The 26,150-nt window shown below is 36.8% G+C and overlaps 3 protein-coding genes across 3 annotated transcripts; 1 reads left to right on the top strand and 2 right to left on the bottom strand.

The window, feature by feature from the left end:
* Positions 1–673: 673 nt before the first annotated feature.
* Positions 674–7,951, bottom strand: LOC117636499 (prostaglandin reductase-3-like). Its single transcript, XM_034371028.1, has 18 exons — positions 7,728–7,951; positions 7,467–7,640; positions 6,016–6,197; positions 5,594–5,699; positions 5,324–5,400; positions 5,152–5,242; positions 4,836–5,028; positions 4,208–4,334; positions 3,996–4,076; positions 3,772–3,873; positions 3,485–3,580; positions 3,124–3,204; positions 2,331–2,450; positions 1,979–2,107; positions 1,551–1,628; positions 1,337–1,423; positions 1,134–1,220; positions 674–1,028 (listed from the first exon to the last, which is right to left on the bottom strand). The coding sequence occupies exons 1-18, from the start codon at positions 7,780–7,782 to the stop codon at positions 978–980; spliced, it is 1,917 nt and encodes a 638-aa protein (XP_034226919.1). The 5' UTR covers positions 7,783–7,951; the 3' UTR covers positions 674–977.
* A 1,154-nt stretch (positions 7,952–9,105) lies between these two features.
* Positions 9,106–11,490, bottom strand: LOC117637514 (ycf20-like protein). Its single transcript, XM_034372420.1, has 2 exons — positions 11,197–11,490; positions 9,106–9,793 (listed from the first exon to the last, which is right to left on the bottom strand). Exon 2 carries the CDS (start codon positions 9,751–9,753, stop codon positions 9,286–9,288), a length of 468 nt encoding a protein of 155 aa, XP_034228311.1. The 5' UTR covers positions 9,754–9,793; positions 11,197–11,490; the 3' UTR covers positions 9,106–9,285.
* Positions 11,491–14,415: 2,925 nt separating this feature from the next.
* On the top strand, positions 14,416–25,163 carry LOC117636533 (autophagy-related protein 2). Its single transcript, XM_034371074.1, has 15 exons — positions 14,416–14,938; positions 15,415–16,487; positions 16,722–16,870; positions 17,364–17,527; positions 17,645–20,857; positions 20,940–21,052; positions 21,210–21,417; positions 21,908–22,021; positions 22,828–22,935; positions 23,025–23,157; positions 23,418–23,620; positions 24,000–24,196; positions 24,313–24,387; positions 24,497–24,591; positions 24,888–25,163. The coding sequence occupies exons 1-13, from the start codon at positions 14,735–14,737 to the stop codon at positions 24,383–24,385; spliced, it is 5,952 nt and encodes a 1,983-aa protein (XP_034226965.1). The 5' UTR covers positions 14,416–14,734; the 3' UTR covers positions 24,386–24,387; positions 24,497–24,591; positions 24,888–25,163.
* Positions 25,164–26,150: the final 987 nt, after the last annotated feature.

Below are 26,150 nucleotides of genomic sequence, written 5' to 3' on the forward strand. Positions count from 1 at the left end.
TGTTAAACATACAAATATTGAATGCCCAAATCAAACTTGAAGCCCAACTTACTTCTACTTGGCCCAACTTCCATTTTAACATGTGTGAGATTTTGATATTTATAAAAACCTCATTTTTCCTTCTTTGGTAAGGACCGTGACATCTAAGATTAGGGACTGTGACATCTAAGATTAGGGGTTTTACGCTGCTAATAGTGACAAGCTCGCAACTCATAGATTCATTCTCAAGCCAATTCTTGGGTATGGACATTTTCAGGGTAAACAGAAAGGTTCCTTAGTAAAAGCCTCGTCCATGGCCACGTCACGTATGCCTTATTCTTCCACCACGCGTACGCCTGCAAGTTTCCAACCACCTTCTCCTGCTTTAAATTGGCTTTACGCTGCATCATAGCCTTGCAAAACCAAAACCCACCAAAGAACCAGCAATGTCCACGACTCACACACAACAGTACAAGACCAGGGCGAGCCAACCTTGATGTACACTGCCCTCCTCGAAACCGCCATGGCTGTCATCCAAGGCTTCGGCCCAATCAACAATTTTGTGAAAACAATTTGAAATTTAATTCACCGAATGCTTGTGTAATTTCTGAAATCTCATGATTTTATAGAAACACGAAAAAAATTCATGTGTTAGTGATTCTGAGCTACACAACGTTATTAGTGATACGTATCCTTCCAAAATCCCCTTTATTCAACTAATGATACAAAAGAAGGCATTCAATGCGGCCCATGTATATATAGTCATATATGACAAGATGACAGAACTAATAAGTACCTTCTAACCAAAATAGTTTTTATTCTGTGTGTATACTTGCAACCGGTAATATAGTTTTATTATTTTGTACTTCGTCCTTGAAAAGTTTCACCATTGTTTCGTTCTCGTGTATATATATATATATTTCTTCTCTCTCACTCATAGTATTTATTGTTCAGAAAGCAAAGAAAATACGCCTGGGAAGCTACAAGGCAACATCAGCTCATAATCTTGCCGTTTGTTGGCTAAGGGTAGGATCAATGCAAACAACAACCTGCAACAAGGTAACAGCAAGGAAAAGGGCAATTAGGGGGGAGTTGAATGGTCAAGATCGCCATAGTGAGAGTGAGAGAAGTTAAGGATATGACAGAATAATTACCTTTCCTACACTTTTACCAGAATGGAGATATTCCACGGCATCCGCAACAGAATGTACACCCAAAAATTGTTTTGGGTCTAAAGAAACCTATAAAATTGAAGGCGGCCGGCATACAATCAGGAACACCGATGATTCGAGTTCAAGAAGTTCATGGATAAGAACTAGCAGTAAATTTAGTTGGTGCTTTATGTAGATATATTTACCTTCAGCTTTCCCATAGAGAAAAGATGAAATAGTTTATCCAGATGTTCTTGCCAGAAGTGACTGTATTGCAATAGGAAGAAACCAGCCTGAAAAGATTAGCATTGTCATATATCAACTAGTTTTCGATTTCTTGACATTTAAACTCAAGGGGATAAATGAGGTAAATAACGGTCTATTAAATGAGGACCAATTTAGCATTTAGCAGCTACATACCAGAGTTTGGCTTTTCGCTAAGAGCTTTTCGCAAAGTCCTGGGTAGTTTGATGGCTTCCACCCATGCTCTCCTTGATACTGAGTCCAGAATGAATCATGTTATGGGAATAAATGAAAACCAACAACGTCATACCCACGAAAGTCAAGAGCAGACAAGAAAAAGGCAAGTGAAAAATACTAGTTAAGTGATATATATCTTCAGGAAAGTATGAACCTGTACATACATATCCATGTGAATGTGATCAATCCATCCTAGAAATTTTATACCTCTGCATGCATGGTTAAGACTGTTGATTGGAGCTTATATTGATTTCAATTAATATTTTTCTATATTTCAATAATTCTATTCAAATGTCAGTATATCAATTGTCAAGAAAGACGATCATAGTGTAAGTGTAACAACTTTTATGCTCGCATGAATACACAACCTGAGAAATCATTCCGATCACTATGAGTCGTCCATAAACCGCAAGAGCATTCAGGCACAAATCGAACATGTCACCACCTACAGACTCATAGATAATGTCCACGCCTTTGGGAAACTCCTTCTTTAGAACCTAGAGAAATGAAAGTTATCAATAACCCCATGCTTTGTACTTAAATGATGACTTTAGAATCAAATTATTGCATTGCTCCTTAAACTGAATCAGATCAAAAGACATTTAGTTCTTACTGTGCGTGTTCCTTTATCCATTATGGGTCCATTTTCACCTTACCATTCCACCAAATACAACTAAGAAACAATTTCGTAAATCAACGGGAAAGATTCAAAAGACATACTGTCTTGATATCTTCAGCTTTATAGTCTATGACTCGATCCACCCCCAATTCTTTCAAATGCTTCGCCTTTTCTTCACCTCGACAAGTTGCAACCACAGTATTTCGAGCTAGCTTTGCAAGCTGTGCGTATAAAAGACTACTAAGAGTAATGTTTGAGCAAAGAAAGACAAGGTTGACATCATATGACGTCATAATTCAACTGGCAAAATTAAACAAATTTTTTTATATCAAAAAAATAATAAAAAAAGGGCGGACAATCCTTCCCGAAGGGAACTAGGAAAGAAATCTAGGGTGGTCTTTTGGATTACAATCTTAGGACATAAGGAATACACCTTTTATTTTCTAAATGTAGTTGGAAAAAAGTCATGATCAATTTTTTTTCATTCCCGAGGAAGTGCATATTTTACCTGAGTCTTCTTCCATAATGGTAAGGAACAATAGTATCATAGTTTTCTAGCCTTTCCAACTCTGTTTAAATTCAATCCCCAAATGCACCACAAACTAGGTTATAACTTTTTCCTGAGTGATTGGATCCCATAATCTTTAAGAAACTGAGGTTGAAGTGGATTTTCTGAAAGAAAGAAAGCGGTAGCCTAAATTAAATGCCCTGCTGGTGCTTTTGTGCCTAAACCCTAGGGCAGTGCTTTTGTGCCTGCTAAAATCTGGAAAACTAGAGAACCTAGGAAACTAACAAATAAATTGGGAAACTAATCATTTCATCTACCCTTCTTCTTCTTCGTCTTCTTCTAAGCATGGATGTCATAAAGAGCTATTCCTATATTTGAAACCAAACCTGGACTGCAAATTGTCCAGTCCCTCCAGCAGCAGCAGTAACAAGAACTACTTTTCCAGATTCCAGTTGTCCCGCTCCCGCCTAGAGGTTCATAATAAAAGAAATTGTAAGACAAGTGGTGCGTCTCAGTGAATAATCTAACACAAACTATTAAAAATAATGAAGGCTACAGAACAAAGAATATAATGCACAATGGCTAGAAAGTTATTACAAAAAGGGCACGACGTTATCATCTGAATGTGACCACCAAGAATTCAGCGAAGGAAATAATATGCAATTCTGATACACAAATACATATATGTGCACTAACAGTTTTTGGACTACACATTATTTTCCGACTACACATACGCATACATTTAACCTTTTCTAGAGCGATTGATGCAGTCAGCCCTGAAGTAAGCATAGCGACAACTTCTGGATCTGGTCTTTCCACAGGAAGGATGTGTTTTGAAGGCACCTAACTCAAGTGCAAAGCTCATCAGTTATTACACTAGTAATTGATAGTAAAAATAAACAAAAGAAAGATATCAAAAAATAGAATAGAATCATGATTGGTGTAAACTTGGAAACATTCCTGACATTACATATGAAAGCACTTCTTAGTAAACATCGAAAGAAAAAAAGAATAGTATTCTTCAGACAGTGTACCATCATGAATTCTGCATAACTTCCAAAAGTCATGATTGCAGCTGGAGTACCAACTTTCAAGTTAGTGACAGATTCCCCAACTGCTGCAATTATCCCCACAGCCTGCAACATTGCGACATACTTTATCAACTAGGCATCATAGATAGCAATAACTTCATAAACCTAAAGGCCCTCAACTGCATGAATGATTATAAGAATGTCAAAAATTATATATTGTCCTGCACCTCAAAACCACAATCAAATGGAAGCTGGGATTCAAGATCTTTGTTGCTTCCACTAAAATAACGTCCTGAGCTGTAATTTACCTACCAAAAATAAGTCCTTGTTAGAGCATATATTAATGTGCAGAGGAAGAATGTAGAATTTACTTTACAAAGAGAGACAGAAATCTTCAATTTCATTATACTCGGCAACAATTTTCACATCATAAACTTACATCACTAGCATTTACGCCAGCATATATGACTTTCACAAGAACGTGGTCTGGTTTAATGGGTAATCTCAATGGTGTGCGCACTACGCCGGTAGCATTACGAAAATTGTGACTCAAGGTGTGAACAACTCTGGAGAAAAAAAACTACAATTAACTACCAAATACTAAAAACAAAACCACTTGAAACAAAAGTTAGTTTAGGCTAGCTTCTGCCATATAATGTTAAGCGAAATATGAGAACCGTTTGAACAGATAATAAATGAAACATGAATGGAAGAGGTGTCGGGGCTACAAGACCGAAGCCATACTTTATATTGAGCATTTTACACATAAGCAATGTAATAACGGTCAGAAAGTTTTTCTTTCACAAAGATTTTGCAATCAAAGGATTTTGTCAAGTCAAGTGAGGAAAAGTGGACTACAGTGAACAGATTTATGTAAGGGCTCTTGATGAAATGCAAAGCTTCATTTTCAGCCTACACCAACAAAAGATAAAATTCTGACTAGGCTAAACAAATTAAATTTATGGATTGACAATAATATATATCCCACCGTATAAGAAAATGAACGTGTATCGCCTCATGACTATGTGGAAAGGGGGGAAAATAATGTTTGATGTATTATTACTAACAATTTCTCAAAACTTAGTGGAAGTTGAAGATTCAAAGGAGCTTGGAATGGAGCATTTGTCACAGCTCTTTTTGTCTGGCTAATCAAGTATTTTGCTTCTTCTGCGGGAGTTGGCCAATATTCCATGCCTCTTCGATTGGTAATCCATAGGCATGAACCAGCTTTACTCTCATCAGTAATAAGCTCAAAAGCACCTAAAATGCATAACAGCTTTTATTCAATAAACATGGTGGGTTAAACAATAAACAATAGCATCTATACAATCTAAAAGAAAGACTTTGACCTTCATCAAAAGAAACGAGAAAGAGAAAGCATACCTTTCACTACCATTTCCATAGGGACAAAGCCGCCCATTATACTAACAAATTTAGAACCCGCCTTTAAGCCCATGTCAGTTCTTTCAACAAACTGCATCAAAGAAGTTGGCAATATTTTTTTTCTCAAGATATTGGTAGTCTTATTTCAGTTGGGTTTAAGTTACAATCTTACTTCAGGACAAAGCACATTGATGCGAATCCCTTTATGCTTGTAGGGAACCAGAGATCTAGTAAACTGAACAACACCGCCTACAAAACATTATTCTATGTTTGTCAATTTATCCATGAAAGTGGCACTTACAAATATCTCTGCACGCACATGTTAGGTGTACTTAAGTTTATCTGTATTCTTTTAATGCTTCATAAAAAAATGGTATAGACTGACCAAAAAAAACAGATTCGGACAGGAAATCAGAGACAAAAGCTACTGCGTAGAACAAACCTTTTGAGCCAGAGTAGATTGGATCACCGTCGAGCGGGTAAAGACCTGCAGCAGAACCCATATTGATAATTACGCCAGGTTTTTTCACAGCTTGCATGGTTTTAATCTGTTTGAAACATAGTTGATTCATGAGAGATGAGACACACTAATGTAGTAAAAAATATATAAGTTCAGAAGCATAATAACAGAGAGAGACGAAGATCAATTAACCAAGAATTAAGACGAAGAGCAGTTTATTATTCACTTTCAGAAGCACAAATTGATACGACAAAAACATCAGGAATGACAACATATTCTCACTCATCACTATGGACTAAACTTTGATAGGCAATGGCCCTGAATAGAACTTTATGCAGCAGACTCACATTAGCAGATATGGAAGGTACGGGTATCAAGAAAACATAGTCCAAGTTCAAACGTACCGCAAGGCGAGTGCAATCAATAACTGCAATCAGATTCAAGTTAACTGTTAGTCTCCATGAGCGAGTACCGTCAGTTTGATCCTTATGGAATGGTATGGGATTAATGATGCCTGCACTGTTAATACAGATATCCAATCCTCCAAATGTTGCTAAATGTTTCTCAAACGCAGCAGCTATATTTCCTGTCCATCACATAAAGAATAATGTAATTATCTGAAAGGTACCATCTAATCCAAATTAGTAAAACTGCACATATAGAATGAATGAGAACCAAGCCTCTTCAAATTTCTAGTTGTGAGTATGAAATGCAGATTCATGTACAGATTTCAAAACAAACATGCCTCAAAAACAAAATCTTCTGATTTTTTTCTTCTTTTCTATGCCCAAACGTTTTTACTCATTGAAAAATAAGACCCTTGTGAAATATATGTACATAAAGGAATTAATATTTGACAGCAGGGTTTTGTAATAAGTATTATTTTATGGAATTTTTGTAGAAATGTCACCTGAACTTATACTTCAGTTTCAATTGTCACATTAAAGAAAAATTTATGAGAAATGTCATCTTAATTTTTCAAAATCCGTGATTTGCCATCTAACTTTAAGACCATCCAATTTTCCATCCATTTTTAAAGGTATTTTAGCCTTTTCATTTTCAAGGACCAAAAAAAAAAAGACCTCTCTCTTTCCCTAAAACACATTGGTCATGATTTTTTTTTTTTTTTTGTGGAAAATTGGATGGTGCTAAAGTCAGATGACAAATCATGGATTTTGAAAAATTAAGGTGATATTTCTCTTAAACTTTTCTTTAAGATGACAATTTGAAACTGGGGTATAAGTACATGTGACATTTCTATAAAAATCCCTTCTTTTTATTTGTTTTTAATTTTTACTCAATTATGCAAGTGATTCTGAAAAAAATAAAATAACATAATAAACTTTTTTGTCTACCTTTTTAGCTTGCTAGTTACTAGTTGCTACCACTTATTGACCCCTTAAAAAAAGAGCTGCTAGTTGCTATCACACATATGGAGAATATAAACTAGAGGCATGTCATCAATTCAAGTCAATATATTCCAAGGCTTTAGAGAACATTCTTATTTGATTCTGATAAGAATTACTTTTTTAGTTAAATTATGATATGAAATCAAATATAGCAATCCTGATCATCTGTTAAACAAGTTATTAATTAGGTAACTTGTTGAATAACCTATTTAACACGACTCGAACTCAGCACGATACGGTTATTAAATAAGTCGGATTTGAGTTGAGCATTCTTGACATGTTTATTATCCTAACACAACATAACCCATTGCCCATCGGATATGTTGTTAATTACTATCTCTATACATACCTTTGGTACTTTTTTGGCTCCCTGTAGAATGATTGGTCTCACTGTGCAGAGTGGTATTCATTCCTAAATCAGTCTTATGTACAACTAGTTGACTTACCTGTATCAGTCACGTCGCATTTCACAAACAAGGCAGATGGAAAACCTAAACTGGTATGGAAATTGGCATTCGTCTTCTGAACAAGGGATGCAACTTCCTTCCCCTTTTCTTCAGATAAATCGACCACCGTCACAAATATTCCCTTCGCTCCAAGAGCCAAGCTAAGAGCTTTTCCTGCATATTAAGAGTCAAAGCAGAACCAGTCTTCTTGCTGTTCAAGTTTGATGACAAAGATTAATATAGCAGTAGATGATGGTTTACCAATTCCAGAAGCTCCACCAGTGACCAGAGCTGAAAGGCCAGGTTTTAGCTCCATTTCTTTTCTGCGGAAATTGACCGTCGAATTTGAAAGAGCTGATGATGATCTTAGCTGTGGTTGAGTTATGTTGTCCTTGGAATGGCTATTTTGTCCAGAGAATTTCTAGTGCTTCTTGAGTTATGTTGTCACCTTGGAATTCATGGCTATTTTATCCACAGAATTTTTAGTTGCTTCCAGAGTGACGTCTGATGTGATTGATAAGATAGTGCTGAGTTCCGGTAATTTTTCTCTTTTTCTTTTTTGGCTGAATCACCTTCTGTGGGCACGTTATCATGTTTGGAGAATATTGTTTTATGACAGACAATAGCATGTGTTAGGAAGGAGAATGCTAGATACTTTTTTTTAACATTTTTTTTGGATCTTTTTTTTTTCCTACATGACATGTGTCATTTTTCAAGTTTCAACCTTTTAGCAAGAATGAGTTATGATTGGGCTGCTAGAGGTGGGTGAGGATGGGTGACTGTTGGATGAGAGTGGAGAGGTGAAGAGGGGTAGGGTCGGGGCCAAATTTCCAGGGAAGAATGGGCGAGCAGAAGAAAGAGAGAGGAAGAGCGAGAGAGAGGGGAGAGAGTCAAAACCCGTACTTACTAAGGGCATATATGGAAGTATAATTAATATATTTTTTTTGTAATTAATAACATTGTTTTAACTAAGAAACAAATGACACATGTCATCAAAAAAGTAAAAAAGGTCCAAAAAAAAATTTAGAGAGAATGTTGCTATCATTCTCCGTATGTATATATATTTTTTTTTTGATGTCCCCGTATGTATATATATTAACCTCCCATTTGGAGGAATATTGAAATAAAACTACTTTGCATCCGACAGTTTCCAATTGTTATTTTAATTTCATTTTTATTTTTATTAGGTATACCAACTTTAGAAAGGACCTGAATATTGAGAAGCTGCATCAAGGGTTCACTCATATACTTGAATCTACATTTGAGAATAGGAACTCCTTGTGATTGATAACAAGTCCTCTACATCTTGTGTCTAATTGGGAGGGCATGAATCCAATTAGGTGAACGTGGTACAATTTATTCACAGTTTTAAATACAAATGCATAAACATGGTAACTTCTCCATTGCGAAGTCAGAAGATGCGGACTGGTCACGGATTTCTGTTTTTTACCGTGGGATGATTTCAACGCTTCAGATTGGATTTTTTTTTTTTTTTCCCTTCTTTCTTCCTCTCCCCGATTTTAGTCTTCTCTCTCTCCTCTTTCTTTTTTTATTTCATTTCCTTCTCTCTCTCTTTTTTCTTCTTCTTTCTCTGAAACAGTGTCCAGCTTATCTGAAACAGTGTCAAATTGAAACTACCTTTTGGCAAACCATACAACAATAATGTTTATAATTGGGAAATCAAAGCCAACTTGGCATATGGGGAAAAGTAAATAAAGAAGTGGGAGTGTGTATAATTGGGAAATGTATCTTTTAATCTATATCAATATAAACAGAGAACTTTACATAGACAAACCAAAAGGGGTTACACAATATGCCATTAACTGGCAAGCTTAAAAGCATCGATGAACAAACCATAAGTGAATCCCATTTTGAAGTTGTTGAGAAGAGCAACAGGGAATGTTACTTTTGGTCGACTGTAATAAAATTTGGTCACATACTCTGTCAGGAGAACACACACTACTGAAGCAATAACGTCGTTGACTCCTAAAGCTCCAAATGAAAGAGATATCGTTTGTGCAACATAAAAGCCACCCAACAAAGAGATTCCCCCAAAGAGAGCCCTCCGAGATGGACTTCGAAAATAGTTCCTTGAGAGCTCTGGCACATTTCTGATGATATCAACTAGTCTCCGAGACCCTCCAGTCTCCTGCACTGCCCGAACACGAAGAAACCCTGGCGAGGGTCTCAAAGTAAAAACTCCATATTTCCCATGTGAAACTCTGTTTTGAGGACTCAATCCAAATTTATGGAGGCCTGTACAGACCAAACTCAAGGAATGTGCCATTTTCTGATTTAGATTCCACTATCAAAACCAACCAAAATGCCTGCAAAATGAAACGGAAGCAACACTTAACAAGGCAACCCCAGCAGAAACATAAACAAGACATGAAAAAAGAATCATTTCATAGCATAAAAGGAGAATGTGGTTCAGTCAATAGCAATAGTCCAAGGACTCCAATGTGAATATCCTACCTACTTTGTTTTCTCAAAATTTTCCATAAAAGAAAATTCCTCACATAATTTTTTAGCCATTGATTAGTTAATATTGTCATGTTTGAGTCGCATCTATCTTAATTGGTTTGATTCAAATACTTCCCACATCTTGTAGATTTTCACTATCAACAATCAATGACGTGTTACTGTATTCATTAAACAAAGCATAACATACTTAAATCTGTCCAAAAACAGCTACACACATGTCCCTCTAGCTCCTTCTGCATTTTCTCATTTAAAAAATAAAAGCTTAAAGCTGTCATTGACATTGTGGAATCCCATTCTGTCAAAACCACTACTGCACTAGTTCAATAGGATCCAAAATTCAGAAACCACAAAATTAGTTTGATGTGCACGAACTACAAAGACTTCAGCATCCGATAGAGGACTGTCAAAAAATGAATTTCATCATCACTGTATTAAACCCCACCACCAAAAGCACTAGACTTCTCAAAGAACAGTGAGACGCATGCTGGAAACGGAAGAATTAACAATGCTTCAGATAACATGGCAAACTTCATCAAGGAATTATCTACCAAAAGCATGCTGGAAACAGAAGAATTAACAATTTTTATGGATCCACACAAATCCAGGCCTAATTATCATAACATGTGCTCCAAAGAAACTACATATACGTGATCAAAGAAATTAAAAAACTTATCAACATACATCCACTCTATTTGATATTTAGAGCCGACAATATTGCAATGAACAGCACTTGGAAGCAAACCATACTTCATATAACCATACATTAACATGAGAATACCAAGCTCATAAATACGAGGAAAATGGATACGTTTTTATGATAATGGTAAGTTGCAGGAAAGATGACAGCGGCAGTCTCACAACACAACTTTGACGACGATTAGTTGCTGTCTCTAAGTTTTTACTTCCAAATACTAATGCACTACCATTCATCATGCCCAGAAAAGCAGACAAGTTCATCAAATAAAAATTTAATGGTAATGCCAGAACACATAGGCTGTTATCCCAGCTAAAAGCAACGGCCAACCAATAAAACAATCAAAGTCCAGAAATGTTGATATTATTGACAACCCATCATAGACTTCACAATTCTAATGAAGACCTTATTGGGTTCCATGGATTTGGCATCGCAAGACCTGAGCTTGACATGGCCCTTACAATGGCAGATCCAAATGTGCCCCAATACCTTGGGGCTGAGACTCAAAATTCAAATATCATTTAGCTGGTGGTCAGAACCAAATCTACTTACCCAAGAAACCTCCTTTCAATCTCTACGGCGATGGCAGAGCCTGAAGCCGCCCAAAAGGTATCGTTGTCGCTGAAAGGCCCTAACCCAATAATAGATTTTGGTTCACTTCTTTCTCTATCTCTCCGCAACTGCAATCCCTACTGTAAAACTATGGAGGACCATGGCGCAGGACTGTGATATGTAAGATTGTATACGCTCGGAAGTTCGGAGGAGACACTCCGCAACCAAAGCCTCAATTGTAAATTTCGGGTTTCCGCCACTACTTTAAGATCTTATCGTCAGTGTAAAACAGAGTACTTTGTTTGCACCAAAAAAGAAAAGAAAGTAAAAGAAAATATTCTCTTTTTTTTTTCTTTTTTTTTTTTTCTGTGGTCAAAATAAAAGACAGTATTCTGTTATTGAAAAAGGTTCAAATTATCATGTAAACGAAAATAACATAATAATGTTAAATTTTTTACAAGAAGATATAGAACATCAAACTCATCACAAGTATATAATAAAATTAACTTAAATCCTAATATGTGTATATATATATATATCGTCATTCTCTGTTAAATGGAGATAACTTCAACTAAATGAAAGGTTAATTGATAAATAAGTAAAGACAACTACCACTAAATGATTGATACTAACACGAGCAATTTAATGTAGGAAAAAAAATGTGAACATGAGGCAAAACTAAAACTTTCTTAGTTCAAAAGCTATAAATATGAAAACACCTTGATTTATCTGAGAAAAAATAAATAAACGTAAGAAATACACTCCAAAAAAGATTAGAATATTTTTTTAATTCCTTCTCAATTTGAATACATATGTTTTTTTTTGGATGAAATGGGGGGGGTGAAAACCTCAAAAAGTAAAATAAAAAAAAAACAAAGGCTACATTATCTATATATAAAAAGCAAAAGATAGAGAATTGGGAAACATTCAAAATACCAAAAAATGCCATTAGTTAATCCAAATATTAAGAATTAAAATTATTAATTAAATGAGGATAATATGGTAAATTCACATTTTTCATATTAGAAAAATAAAAATAAAAATAAAAATAAAATAATGAATTATATTTTTATGGAACACAACTACCCATTATCTTTTTAAATTCTAAAATAAATTAAAAAAAAAAAAATTTTTAAAAAAAGGCCTCTCGCAACGCGTGCAAATAGGCTAGTATTTATTAAGCGAGCTGTAGTCGCAAGCGCGGAGCGTGTCCAAACGATCAGCGACAGAGTTCCTCTCCCTATAAATATGATTAAGCCTAATTCTTCCAATTTGATTCATTAGCCCCTTGCAGTTGCTAACCAAACCACCAAACCACCAGTAGGATGACAACTATCATCTCAGTATTATGCATAAGCATCACAGTAGTAGATGAGTCCATCTCAACAATAACATCATATAAATGTTTTTCGACTGCTAATTTCAAGCCAAAGAACAAGCCCCATAACTCAGCTTCAAGAATTTGCCCATGCCTCAAGTTGGTAGAGTAGCCAACAATCCAATGACCCGCATGATCTCTGATAACCCGTCCAGCACCAATGCTTCCAGTGCTGCCTTTATGTGACCCATCCACGTTTAGCTTGAGAACCCCAATATCTGGAGGAGTCCAAGCTAACATAATCTAAATTTTACCAACTCCAGGATGAATATTAGTAGTAGCCTTAACCCAATCTCTAGCCGTATTAATGATCAATTCATGAGAATTAAAAGGTAAGTCTGCTGCATTATTAAAGATAAAATCATTCCGCCACTTCCAAATGTACCAGCAGATGAAAACAAACATCAATCTCTAAGGGATCTGGGCAAACTAGTTTCTGGAGCAAAGGTTGTTCAAAAGCCAAGGGTGCATTTCAGCTTGGAAGAAATGGTTAGTTTGACTGGTGTTCACAAACAGCTTCCACACTCTTTTAGCTCTTGGGCAATCACGCAATATATGCAAAGTAGATTCAGTAGGCCAATCACAGATGCTGCAAGCAGCAAGCAGGATCAGAAACTAGATGCTTACGAGACTGTTGCTCATTAGTCAAGATTTTTTCCTGAAAGGTTAGCCAAAAGAAGATTTGAAACTTGGGAGGGATTTTAAGTTTCCATATCACTTTCCACCAAGGGTCGACCAATCAGCCCTCTTAAACATCATATTGTAAGCAGACTTAACAGAAAAAATGCCATTAGAAGTAGGTTGCCAAATCTAGCAGTCATCCAAAAGACCCCCAAAATCAGCTGGGCAACCAATAACTTTTTGAACCCACTCTTCCGGAAGCACACCTCTAAGTTTCTCCACATCCCACCAACTATTCACAAAAAAATCAGAAACCATAGTATTCAAATCAATTTCTGGAGTAATATCAACCTGGTTCATGTGGGGCACAACATCAATCCACTTATCCTTCCAAAATTTAACCTTATCTCCTTTTCCGAGCCTCCATTCCAGAACTTTATGAAGCCCCCTTCCAAGTAGGTGAGCACTTTTGCCTGGGAGTCAAATTAGGTTCACAAAAGGAGTGACCCTTGAGGTATTTTCACAAAAGGAATGCCATATTGGTTTTGATAGAAACACGCTGGAAACCATCCACACCGGGGGTTTTCAGACCACCAATATTGAATAAGCTATTCTTAACTTCACTAATATTAACATTAGCTATCAGCGAAGTCAAGTCATTTGCCATGATTTGAGGAAACATATTAGGGATGGGGGAACTGTTGTAGTCCCTTTGAGGCATAGAGAAGAGATCAAGGAATTAACTCACCGCTAGCTCTTTGAGGCCATTAGAATTCCCCACCCACTCACCACTATCATTTTGAAGTTTTTCAATTCTATTTCTTCTTCTTCTAACAATAGTAGTAAGATTGAATAATTTAGTATTTCGATCTCCTTCTTGTATTTCACCCTAATATATATGTTTAACTTCTCCTTAGTATTTCTCAAATTCTTCTCCAAATAGTGAACAATATACTCCAACCAAGCCATCCCTAAATGTTTTATGAGACTCTCCTCAATTGATCAACTTAAATTGGACTCTTTGAAAACCAAAAAAAAAAAAAAAATGTAAATAGATTTTTAAAAAGAAATATTCTCCACTTTAACTTTTTACTAGAGTCCAGAAAAAAAAAAAAATACAAACTTTACCTAGAATAATATTCTTCACTTTAACTTTTTACTAGAGTTGATAATGGAAAGGGTTTGGGAGACGGCACCAATATATAGGAAGCGAAATTAAAAACCACCGGGAGACGTCGAAAATAAAAATAAAAAATAAAAAAAAGAGAAAAAAGAGTCTTCGCCGTCATCGTCGTTTCGTTCTAATCCCACCCAACTTCTCTTTCTGTTTTCTTTTCACGGCCTTATGATCAAATCAGAAGCTCGAAACCAATCTTTATAGCGCTTCTGAATCTGTGAGGGCTCGACCTCCAGCTACCAACCTCAATTCGAAACGCACCGTTTCGGCCTCCTGAATTCCCCAAACCCTAAATTCCACCAAATTCCACTCAATTTCACCGAATTCCGAATTTGTCGGCATCGTTGTTGCCTTCGGCGGCCATGTTTCCGTGGAACATCGCGAAGTCGGCTGAGGCGATGTTCTCGCGGTGGGCCGTGAAGAGAGTCTGCAAGTTCTTGTTGAAGAAGAAGTTGGGGCAGTTCATACTGGGAGATATTGATGCCGACCAGCTCGATGTCCAGCTCTCCGAGGGCACTATTCAGCTCAGCGACCTTGCGCTTAACGTTGATTTTCTTAATCAGAAGGTACGCGTGCTTTTCTGTACTTGGTTTCGGAATTAGCTTGTGTTTGGCTGATGAGAAAATAAAGGAAAAATGTATATTTTACCACTGTTTTCTATCTAGAATGCGAGTTCTGGGTCGGTTGTGCTTAGTTTAGACTGTAATGGCGTTTTTCTCGTCCGTTATTCAAAATTGCAGGGGATACTGGAATTTGAAGTAGCCTGCCTGGGGATAAAAAAATGAATTAGTATTTGTGAATTTTGTAATAAACACGAAGCTATAGTGTGTGATTATAAATAACTTTTGTTATGAGAAGAATATGAATAGTTTGTTAACCGGATGTTAAAGACCAATTTTTGACTGTTGTGCGTAAGCTAAGGTAATGTTGAGTTTTGGTGGAGTTTAGACCGCTATTTACTTTTGTTAACTACGTCTTGAGTTTAACATTTAATTTATAGTTCTGGAGTTTAATTGCTTTCTTATGGCCAATGTTTTTCCAGTTTGGCGCAGCAGCATCAGTGATAATAAAAGAAGGATCTATTGGGTCCCTATTAGTTAGAATGCCTTGGAAGGGCAAAGGATGTGAGGTTGAAGTGGATGAACTTGAGCTTGTGCTAATTCCCTGTGCAGAGAACAATTCACAAGGTAGTGCTGAAAGTTGTAACCTTGATAAGGATGGTAACCCAGTGAAGCTAGATGGTGACATGGGGGAAAATACCGCAAAATCTTCTTCCAGGGATGTGCATGAAGGTGTTAAAACAATTGCAAAGATGGTAAAGTGGTTTCTAACGAGCTTCCATGTAACGATAAAAAGGTTGATTGTTGCATTTGATCCTTGTATAGAAATGGATGGAAAGACATCGGGGTGTCGCTCAACCTTGGTGCTTCGAATTTCAGAAACAGAATGCGGAACATGTGTTTCTGAAGATGATACTCAAAATGCTGATGCAAGAATTGAGAACTTTCTCGGGATTAGTCAACTGACAAACTTTGTCAAGTTTCAAGGAGCAGCACTTGAATTGCTCCAAATGGATGATGTTGATAATCAAACATGCATTCCATGTGAGACAGAAAGCACATTCGCTGAATTTTTGTCAGGGTGCCGTCCACCAGGTGCTACCACTCCGATATTGATTGGGAAAAGAGGTGGATTTTCAGGGAATTTAAAATTAAGTATACCTTGGAAGAATGGGTCTTTAGACATTCGTAAAGTGGACGCGGATGTTTCTATTGAACCTGTAGAATTAAGATTTCAACCTAGCACAATTAAATGGCTTTTGCTTGCTTGGGAAAAATGTAAAAATCTGGAAAAGGACGGGAGTAGTCATAAGGCAGCAGATTCTGTTTTCCTTGATTCAGCATCTCACTGCATTTCACCAAGGTCCGTTTGTTCTGCAGCAGATAAGGCAATGCCAATTTGTGGTAGTTTTCCCACAGAATCCTCTTCTTTGATACTGCAAGAATCAATGACCGAAGGTCTTCTACCTGGGTCACATCTTATATCAGATTGGGTACCCTTTTTACTCCATAAAAATAAAGCAGATGCTATTGAAGAACTTGATTTTGGTGCAAGGTTAGTATCTTTTTCTGCTATTATCAAGGAACTACTGTTGATACTCTTGCCAGAGACTCCTAGGGTTGTTTAGTTCATTAATATATTAACTATTTCTTTTTCATGTGGTGATTATGTTGTTGCATTGATTATTGCTAGCGTAACGTATAAATTGAGCAATATTTTTCATAATTCACATCATCTTGTTTGTGTGTATCTCCTGTTCTTATGTGCATTGTTTTGGTGTTTGTGCAGTGTGGACCAGTTTTTTGAATGTTTTGATGGAATTAGAAGTTCCCAATCAGCTTTAGGGAGCAGTGGGGCGTGGAACTGGACGTGTTCTGTTTTCACTGCTATCACAGCTGCATCCAGCCTTGCTTCTGGATCTTTGCATATTCCCTCTGGCAAGTGCATTTCACCCTTATTAACCTAGAATATCTAATGTGTTAACTGGCATATTCATTTTGCCATTGTTTCTGGAAGTTATTTGTATCAAAATACTGTATTAATAATCCTCGAAATATCAGGAATGTCTGGTGTCAAGTTATTATACCCATGCAGGAAAGAAATTGTTGAACTCAGTTTGACGCTTTACATTAAAAGATGATTGTGTATTTTTGCACTTTTAAATCTAGGATATCTTGCATTGCCATCAAGGAAGATCATGAAAGAATGTTTAAAACAACAAGAAAAGATAGTAGCATGGAAGAAAGTTTAAAAAAAATGAAGAAGAAGAAAAATAGTTTATGTCCTGGAGATATACACAGACCCAAGTTGTTGAGTCCTTAGATGCTTTTAGTCTCTGATATTTGTTTCCTAATAATAAAGTGTTCAAACTATGTATCCTTATTTCCTTCTAAACATTTTTCACTGTAACTATCATTTTAATGTGTACAGAACAGCAGCATGTTGAAACGAATCTTAAAGCAACTTTAGCTGGGATTTCTGTTGTGTTTTCATTTCAAAATGAAAACCAGACACATTTTTGTGATACTAAGGGCGCTCATTCAGCTGTTCTATACCTAGGAGCAGAATGCCGAGACATCCTTCTTGTTACGCAGGTAATACCTGTGCTTGGGGAACATCATGTCTTTTGAGTTTGATGTCTATGCTATACACTTGTTGGTTCTACATTATTGTCACCTACACTAACTTGAAACATTTGATAAGGTCAACAGGTATGCCCCCAAGAAATAAGGTTTCAAGGAACAATGGAGTACATTGAGGTTGCTAATTACTCAAGTTACAAAGATGATACCTTTGAGTTTGGCTTTCAAGGGTGTAATAACAATATTAACAGCCAGACTCTTTCGGTTCTACATCTTCAAGCTGATGTTCAAAATGCTCTTCCTCTGTATGTCTCATCTTCTGAAGATTTGGATGAATCAAATGCTTTAACTGCTGAAGATTTTCCGTTTGGGTATGAGGATGATGTAGTCAGAACTATATTGCTTAAAACTTCAGGTGTTACTCACTGCCAATTTACTGTGAGTTCTAGTTCATCAAATGGGAGTTTATCTGGGACAACATCATTTTCACTGAAACTGCCACATTTTGTTTTCTGGGTGGACTTCTCTTTGCTAAATATGCTATTTGAACTGGTGAAGGAATTGGAAAAGCCTGTCGAAATGAATAACAAACAGGCTGAGGTTCCTTCTGAGGCCTCCAATAAGAACCATGGTTCATCTCATGGGAATCTTAGAAGATCTTCTAGCTGTGTTACGACCTTGTCTTCAACAGAAAGCCTGCGAGGTGATATATTGATCCCTAGTGCGAGGATAATTCTGTGTTTTCGTGCTAAAGGGGGTGAAGATGTTAGAGGCTTCTCTTCCTGGGATCAGTTTATTGCTCTTGAATTTTCTTCACCATCAACTTTTAACAAAGGTATAATCCAAGAGCATGGTCCAACTTCAGATGCAAGGTCAGATAAAAGGTTTTCTTCAACAGCCACGCGTTCTTTACATTTGAATGTTGGCAATCTTGATGTTTTCCTCGTCAGTCCTGCAAGTAAGGATAATGCTGGAATAAGATCTGGGAACATGCAGAGGCAAAAATTTACCGCACAGAATATAATGTCCGTGACTGACAGAACAGGCCGTCTTTCTGTCATTAGTATGCTTTGGCAGGAGGGTTATGTGACTGGTCCTTGGATAGCAAAGAAAGCCAAGAACTTAGCTACTTTTGAGGAATCAAGGAGCATTTCTAAATTTGTCGGACAAGATCATGAGTTTGCCTCTGTATCTACTGTGAAAGATCTACAAGATTTAAACTCCCATACTCGACAGGAGATTATTTTGAGCTCCGCTTTTTCCCTGCATGCTTGTCTACCTTCTGTTTCAATAAGTCTAGGCAATCCTCAATATAAGGGCTTGTATAGTCTTTTAGATCAGATGATAAATGAGTTAAATGTGGCTTGTGGTTCAGTCAATGTTAAGGAAAAATCTTCTGTGTCTCAGACATCTATCCTTGTGGGCTGTGATTCTGTAGAAATTTTGATTAGCCTAGATGCAAAGGAGATTGTCAAGAGCTCAATGCAGAGTGAACTTCCTGGGGCATGGCATCAGCTAAAACTGAAAGTTCAGAAACTAGAAATGCTCTCTGTCTCAAATATTGGAGGTATAACAGGTGCCAATTTTTTCTGGCTGGCCCATGGGGAAGGCAAATTGTGGGGTTCTATCACTGGTATTCCTGATCAGGAGTTTCTTCTGATCGCATGTAGCAACTCAACAATGAAGCGTGGTGATGGAGGGGGTTCTAATGCGTTATCCTCTAGGCTGGCTGGTTCTGATATTGTATATCTGTGGGATCCCAAGAGTTTTCAGGGTTCTACATCTATAACCGTCCGATGTGCCACAATTGTTGCAGTAGGCGGTCGCTTGGATTGGACTGATGCAATATGCTCCTTTTTCGTTATTCCTCCTCCTGAAATTGAGCAAGCAGTGGACATCGAAAAGGGCGACGTTAATTCACCTCATGGATCGTCTTTTGTTCTTAACTTGGTTGATGTTGGATTAAGTTATGAGCCCTACCTAAAGAATGCAATGGTCAGGACTGAAGCTTTAGATTCGGAGCCTATTTTTTCATATGTCAAAGAAGATGAGGAACAGGTTTCTTGTCTTTTGGCTGCGTCTTCCTTGAATCTTTCAAATTCAACCACGGAAGATTCAATGGAAAGTGAATACAGAATTAGAGTGCAAGATCTTGGGCTTCTTCTCCGTGTAATGGCAAAGCCTGAGGATGTTGGTGGCATTTATAGTGTAGAACATCTTCACAATTTTGGGTATGTTAAAGTTGCCAGAGAGGCACTTGTTGAAGCAACGTTGAAAACTAATTGTAATAATGGCCTTCTCTGGGAGGTAGAATGTTCAAAATCTCATGTTTATGTGGAAACATGCTATGACACCATGTCTAGTCTGTTTCGTTTGGCTGCCCAACTTCAAAAGTTATTTGCCCCTGACATGGAGGAATCAGTAGTGCATTTGCAGACTAGATGGAATAAAGTACAGCAGGAGCAAGAGAGCAGAGGTTTCAATGATGAAGCAAGTAACTCTGGCAGCAATTCTTTATTGCCAACTTCTCAAGTGCACACTTTTGGTGCGGTTACAGAGAGTGAAACTCGGTCAGTTGGGTTAATGGATGAGATATGTGATGATGCATTTCACTTAGATAAGGATCAGACCTGTCAATATGATACTTCTGAGTCACAAATTTGTATTTCGTTTGATCAAGACCTTGGAGAGGCACGTTACTCAAGTATCAAAACTCCTGAAATTTTCTCTCCTGGTCCATCTTTTGATGGGTCAGTGCCTGTAGCGGAATTAGAAAATAATCAAACATCATTTCTACAAGAAGGTAATGTTCTGGAGTTAATAGAAGGGTATTGTTTATCTGAGTTACGACCTCTCTCGGAATTGTCTGCCAACAGACAATCACCGCATGAGATTCTGAAATGCAAGACCAGGAATGTCATTAACGGAGATGTTGGAGCAGAAAATAATGGATGGTATGGTACGTCCGTAAGAATTCTAGAAAATCACATTTCTGAAGCGAGTGAAAGTAGTATGAAGGAACCTGTTGAAGACAAGCTTCCTTCTATAGAAGGTACAAAATGCAACGATTTTGGAAAGGCCATTGGATGTGTACTTCTTAAAAACATTGATGTTAGGTGGAGAATGCTTTCTGGGTCTGATTGGCACGATTCTAGAGCAACTGATCAGCAATCAGTGGATTGTAGTGGAAGGGACGCTACTGTTTGTTTAGAATTTGCACTGTCTGGGATGGAATTTCAATATGATGTTTTCCCTGCTGGTGGAATAAGCGTATCTAAGCTTTCTCTTTCAGTTCAAGATTTTTATCTATATGACCGGAGCAAAGATGCTCCTTGGAAACTGGTAAACCTTTCATACTACACCAAAATTTAATTTTTGGGCATTACAAAATTGATTAAATTTCTTTTTCCTTCTTGGTTGGAAGGTACTTGGATATTATCATTCAAAGGATCGTCCTCGGAAATCATCTTCAAAAGCATTCAAGCTGGACTTAGAATCTGTCAGACCGGATCCTTTAACCCCTCTTGAAGAGTACCGGTATTCCTTCTTTTTATACTATAATTAGTGTGTTAGTTAAGGAGGTAGTGCAAAGGTGGTAGTGCAAATCTGTTTTGGGCTGTCATGCCCCAGGAAGTATAGATTGTGGTATAACAGTGTTCATTGAGTGTTGGTCTTCATATTTTCTCCCTTGTAGGTTACGTGTCGCGCTCCTTCCCATGCTATTGCACCTTCATCAGTGCCAACTTGATTTTCTCATCAGTTTTTTTGGGGCAAAGAGCTCTTCAATCGACCAGTCTCCAGGGTGTCGTCAAGATTCAGATGGTTCAAAACTCTTGCCAGCCAAAAGTAATAATCTTGCATGGCCTACCATTGAAGAGGAGGCATTTCTTCCCTACTTTCAGGCAAGTTGTTTCCCCTCTTCTCCCTGGTGTGCCTTGAATTTTAGCTTTCATCCTAGGCACAAATGTGTGTTTGCATTTTCTAGAAAGCAATAGCATGTTATATAAAGAACATAAAGGGATCACCCTGGTGCTGGGAATCAGTCTAGCGTAATTAAGCCTTTCCCAATAAATTGGTTTCAGCTGCATGATCCTATTTTTTGAGACTACTGAGGTACTCGAACTTCAAACATTTATTACTTTAGGCTTAGCCATGTTCTAAGCCAGTCTTCATTATAATGATATATCTTTTCTACCTCCCTGAGAGAGAAAAACGAATGGGAAAATGGGAAATACAAACAAAAGAGTGGGATAAAATATTCATGCATAATTCTTAGAATCCACACCTTGTGGTTTTCTTAAATTAATGTGCTTCATTTTTTCCCGTAATATGTGGATTTTAAATATGCAAATCCATGTACTGATTGCTTCAGTTTCCTTTTTTTCTCCTCAGAAATTTGATATATGGCCTATTCTTGTTCGGGTTGACTACAGTCCCAGCCGTGTTGATCTGGCAGCATTAAGAGGCGGGAAGTATGTAGAACTTGTAAATCTTGTCCCATGGAAGGTATATTGTTTGCTTCTTATACTTTATGAGATTTATACAAGTAAAGGAAGAAAAAGGTTTTAGTTGTTACTTTTTGTCCCCGTAGAGCTGATTCTGAAAGGATACAAAATTGGTCAATTATCTCATGAATCGTATGCTTTCCTGGTATCCATTCCCATGAAATTTGCAGAAGACTTGGTTAACATGAAACTTCTGACCTTTTTAGTAACTGTCCAGTTAGCAGATTTAAAGTCTTTCTTGTGCTCCGGTCTATTATCTTTTGGTTTTTGTCTTATGTTTGCTGTCGTCCTACTTAATTGAGTTGAGAATTTGGTGTATTCCTCGTATTCCGTTAATGACAAGATTAGAGAATATGAAAATATGTATTAATATTTACTGGAGGTCTAAATCTGGAATGAGTAAACAGCAGGATTGCCTTTAAACGAGGCTCACTGTATATATATGTATACTTACACATGCACAATCACATACATGTGTGTATAAGTTTACAAACTTCAAATACCTGAGGTGATGAGTTTTAATTTATAAACAAGGTAGGGCTGAATCTTTTCCTCATTCTGCTTATTTTGAATATGTCTCGACCATTGATGTTCATGGCGGTTACTCAGGTGCTTTTGTTATTCTTGGTTATGTATTGTCTCCCAAAATCTTGTTGTAACAGAAATTAAATTCTATTTGTGTCACTGAATTTTGCAGTCCTGATAACTATCTGATCTCTACCTTCCATTGTTTGTATTTAAACTGTTTTTTTTTTCATTGAGATTGACAAAGAAACTTATTGGCCATACTTTCACAAATAAATGCAGGGGGTTGAGCTACAGCTTAAGCATGTTCGTGCAGTTGGTATTTATGGTTGGGGTAGTGTATGTGAGACAATTGTAGGGGAGTGGCTAGAAGATATTTCTCAGAATCAGGTTTTGGAATTACCTGCACTTTTTTAGAATTCTGCCCCCATTTCAAATGCTATTGTGTGTAACAAGTTTTTTGTATTTTCACAATGTAGATTCACAAAATATTGCGAGGTCTTCCTACAATTAGGTCATTGGTAGCAGTTGGTGCTGGTGCTGCAAAGTTGGTTTCTTTGCCCATTGAGAGTTATAGGAAGGACAAAAGAGTACTTAAGGGAATGCAAAGAGGTAAGTTGAATTCATTCAACTGTCTCCCTTTTGGGAACGTGCACATCCATGTCAGTTTTTAGGTGTTCCTTGACTCGAGTTAAATGTCTTATTGAATCTCAATTGTTTATTGAATCTCAATTAACTGAGTTTAGATAAATGACGCCTTTATCATTAATTTTATTCAACAGTGTATAATAAAACCATCTGTCTCCATATCAGATAATATTAAATTGGAAAGAATAATCCTTGGTATCCATGATGGCACTACTTCCTTTCAGGTACAATTGCATTTCTTAGAAGTATTTCTCTTGAAGCTGTTGGACTTGGAGTACATTTGGCCGCTGGGGCTCATGACATTTTACTCCAAGCAGAATATTTACTTACAGGAATTCCTTCTTCTGCACCATGGTCAGTACCACATAAAATGAAAACCAATGTCAGATCTAATCAGCCTAAAGATGCTCAACAAGGAATTCATCAGGTGAATATTCCAACCTGGGGTAATTGCTTGCAGGAACTTAGAAATAGGTGTCCTAAATTCCTAATACTTTGGGCCTTAAAAATGATTTCTTTCAAAATATGAAAATTCAAACCAAAGCTGTTGATATAAAATTTAATTTTAAGAGAAACTGATCCTGAAAAAGAAGTTCGTAAGACTCTCAGTTGATTTCTGCCCCTCCCTCCCTCCCTCTCATTGGTTCTCTTCAAAGGATTAATTCTGTGCAAAATTTAGTTTTAGAACTTCTTTAGTGTGTGGACGTAAAAATTGTGTTTTACTAAGTATAATAATCAACTGCTACCTATTTTGGGCGTGGGGATGTGCTCTTTTATTAAACAAGTTAATTTTCTTGCTTTGACAGGCATATGAAAGCCTCAGTGATGGCCTGGGGAAATCTGCCTCTGCTTTGGTCCGGAATCCCCTAAAAAAATACCAACGTGGGGCTGGTGCAGGATCAGCTTTGGCAACTGCTGTTCGGGCAGTTCCTGCAGCTGCTATAGCTCCGGCTTCGGCTTGTGCTAGTGCTGTACATTGTGCTCTTCTTGGCTTCAGAAATAGGTTAGTTGAATTCTTAATTTTGTTTTGTATATTTTGACAATACACAAATCAATTCACAATATATATGAGGACATTAATCTCTACAACCAAGGCTAACTGGTTGTTCATGTTTGCAGCCTTGATCCTGAGCGCAAGAAAGAGTCCATGGAGAAATATCTGGGTCCCCCTCAGCCATGGGAACAAAACTGATGGTTCGATCACATAGTTACATTTCAGTTGAATATTTCTTGCATTTCCATGACATAGCACATCCCGATTTGATAACTGACTTTTTATTGGCGGGGGTCTATTTTAATGTAGGTGATTAAACTATAACTGAAAATTTGAACTCTTGCATGCCTGGGGAAAGGAGATCATTACTGGACCATCTATTCCTGTTAGAACTTATGTATCATGTGAGTTGAACTTCTCCGTATCGGCTTAAACAAAGTTTTGTTTTGTTTTTGTTTTTGGTTAAACATGCTTGAGTGAGAGTGTGTGAGTGTGTATGAGTGTGCTTGTCTCAATTGGTAAGCTTCCGGGGAATGATGGGTTGGGAAGGATAATGATGCCGGATGCTCATGATTTTAGCCTTTATGATTCGCTATATTTTCTGATAGGTTTTTATTGATGAAGTATCACATGATAGCACAAAACCGAGAACTGCTATAGTAAAAGTATTGTTTATGCTCTGTATTTTCATCGGTTGCAGGTGTACAGTTACCGGGATTGTCACCGGATTCTTTCCATCAGAAACATCAGGTAGTTTTGTACGAAAATGTAAATGGATAAATAGCGCTCAAAGGTTGTACCATACCCACAAACGTTGTAGATTTAGCATCCGACTGGCATAGTTAGTTAGATAGCCATTGTTATTCTTTCAAAAAGCCTCATCAAGTGTAAGTTTGCATTTGTTTGCTGTAAATATTTATTCAAAACATTATTTCTCAATCAGCGTCGGTACATGCAACGTGCATAATATTGCTTAGAATATCTCTCTTGAATAAATAATTATTTCTTCGACCATTAAGTTAGGAAGGTGAAGGACATCAGTCTGGATGCCAATTTCACCAAACAGGACAGAGAACTAGGGCTCCATGTGACTGCATAAACGCTTTATTATAAGCATGTTGAAATTTTTATTAAAAAATCCAGTGCTTCCTCTTTTATAACCCAAAAGCACTTAAGTTTTCTGCCAAATGTGTTCAAAAGCACTTTGGGTAATAGACTAGACAATATTTCTTTGGGAGAATCACTATTATACTCAATATAGGGGTTCAAATTATTTAAATAAATAAAAAATCATATATGAAATGGACTTTAAAAACACACATAAAATTCATTTACAACATAACAAAGAGGCTTTTAACTTCTTGTAAATTACAAAACTGCCATCAATTTCTAAAAACAACCCAAATTCCAAAACTTCATAAAAATACTCAAAACACTCAATAGAGCATCAAAGTAATTTAATAATTAAATTTAAATTCAATAAGGTCAGCTGTCATCTTTTAGGTTTGTTTATAGAAATTAAATAGTGTAGGGTTTATCTATATTATTAATGTTAAGAATGGATATATGACTAAATATCTCCATTTCTTTTAAACAATAGCCAAAATTTGTTTGATCAAATGTTGAAAAGAATATATAAAAAAAAGAAGAAAAATTATGATGAGTAATGTTACATCTACATGTACTAAGATTAACCATTGAGCGAGATTAATTAGTGTTAGTGGAATTTATTTTCGTAAGAAATGGTCAAGCAAATATAAAGCATGTAATATTGTTGATACAAGGTTGGAGTGGAAGGTTCCGAAAAGGAACTTAAAAATATGAAGGATGGATCCAATCCTGTTTATTATTTAGGAAAATCCATATGTTCCAATGCATTTCAAGTCGGTGAAATTTTGATTACAAAATGTGTTGGGTTGATTAATTCTTTTTGAGTACAAACGATAGTCTAAACTATAAGGGA

The sequence above is a fragment of the Prunus dulcis genome, chromosome 8 (genome assembly GCF_902201215.1).
Source record: "Prunus dulcis chromosome 8, ALMONDv2, whole genome shotgun sequence".
NCBI classification, from domain to species: Eukaryota; Viridiplantae; Streptophyta; class Magnoliopsida; order Rosales; family Rosaceae; genus Prunus; species Prunus dulcis.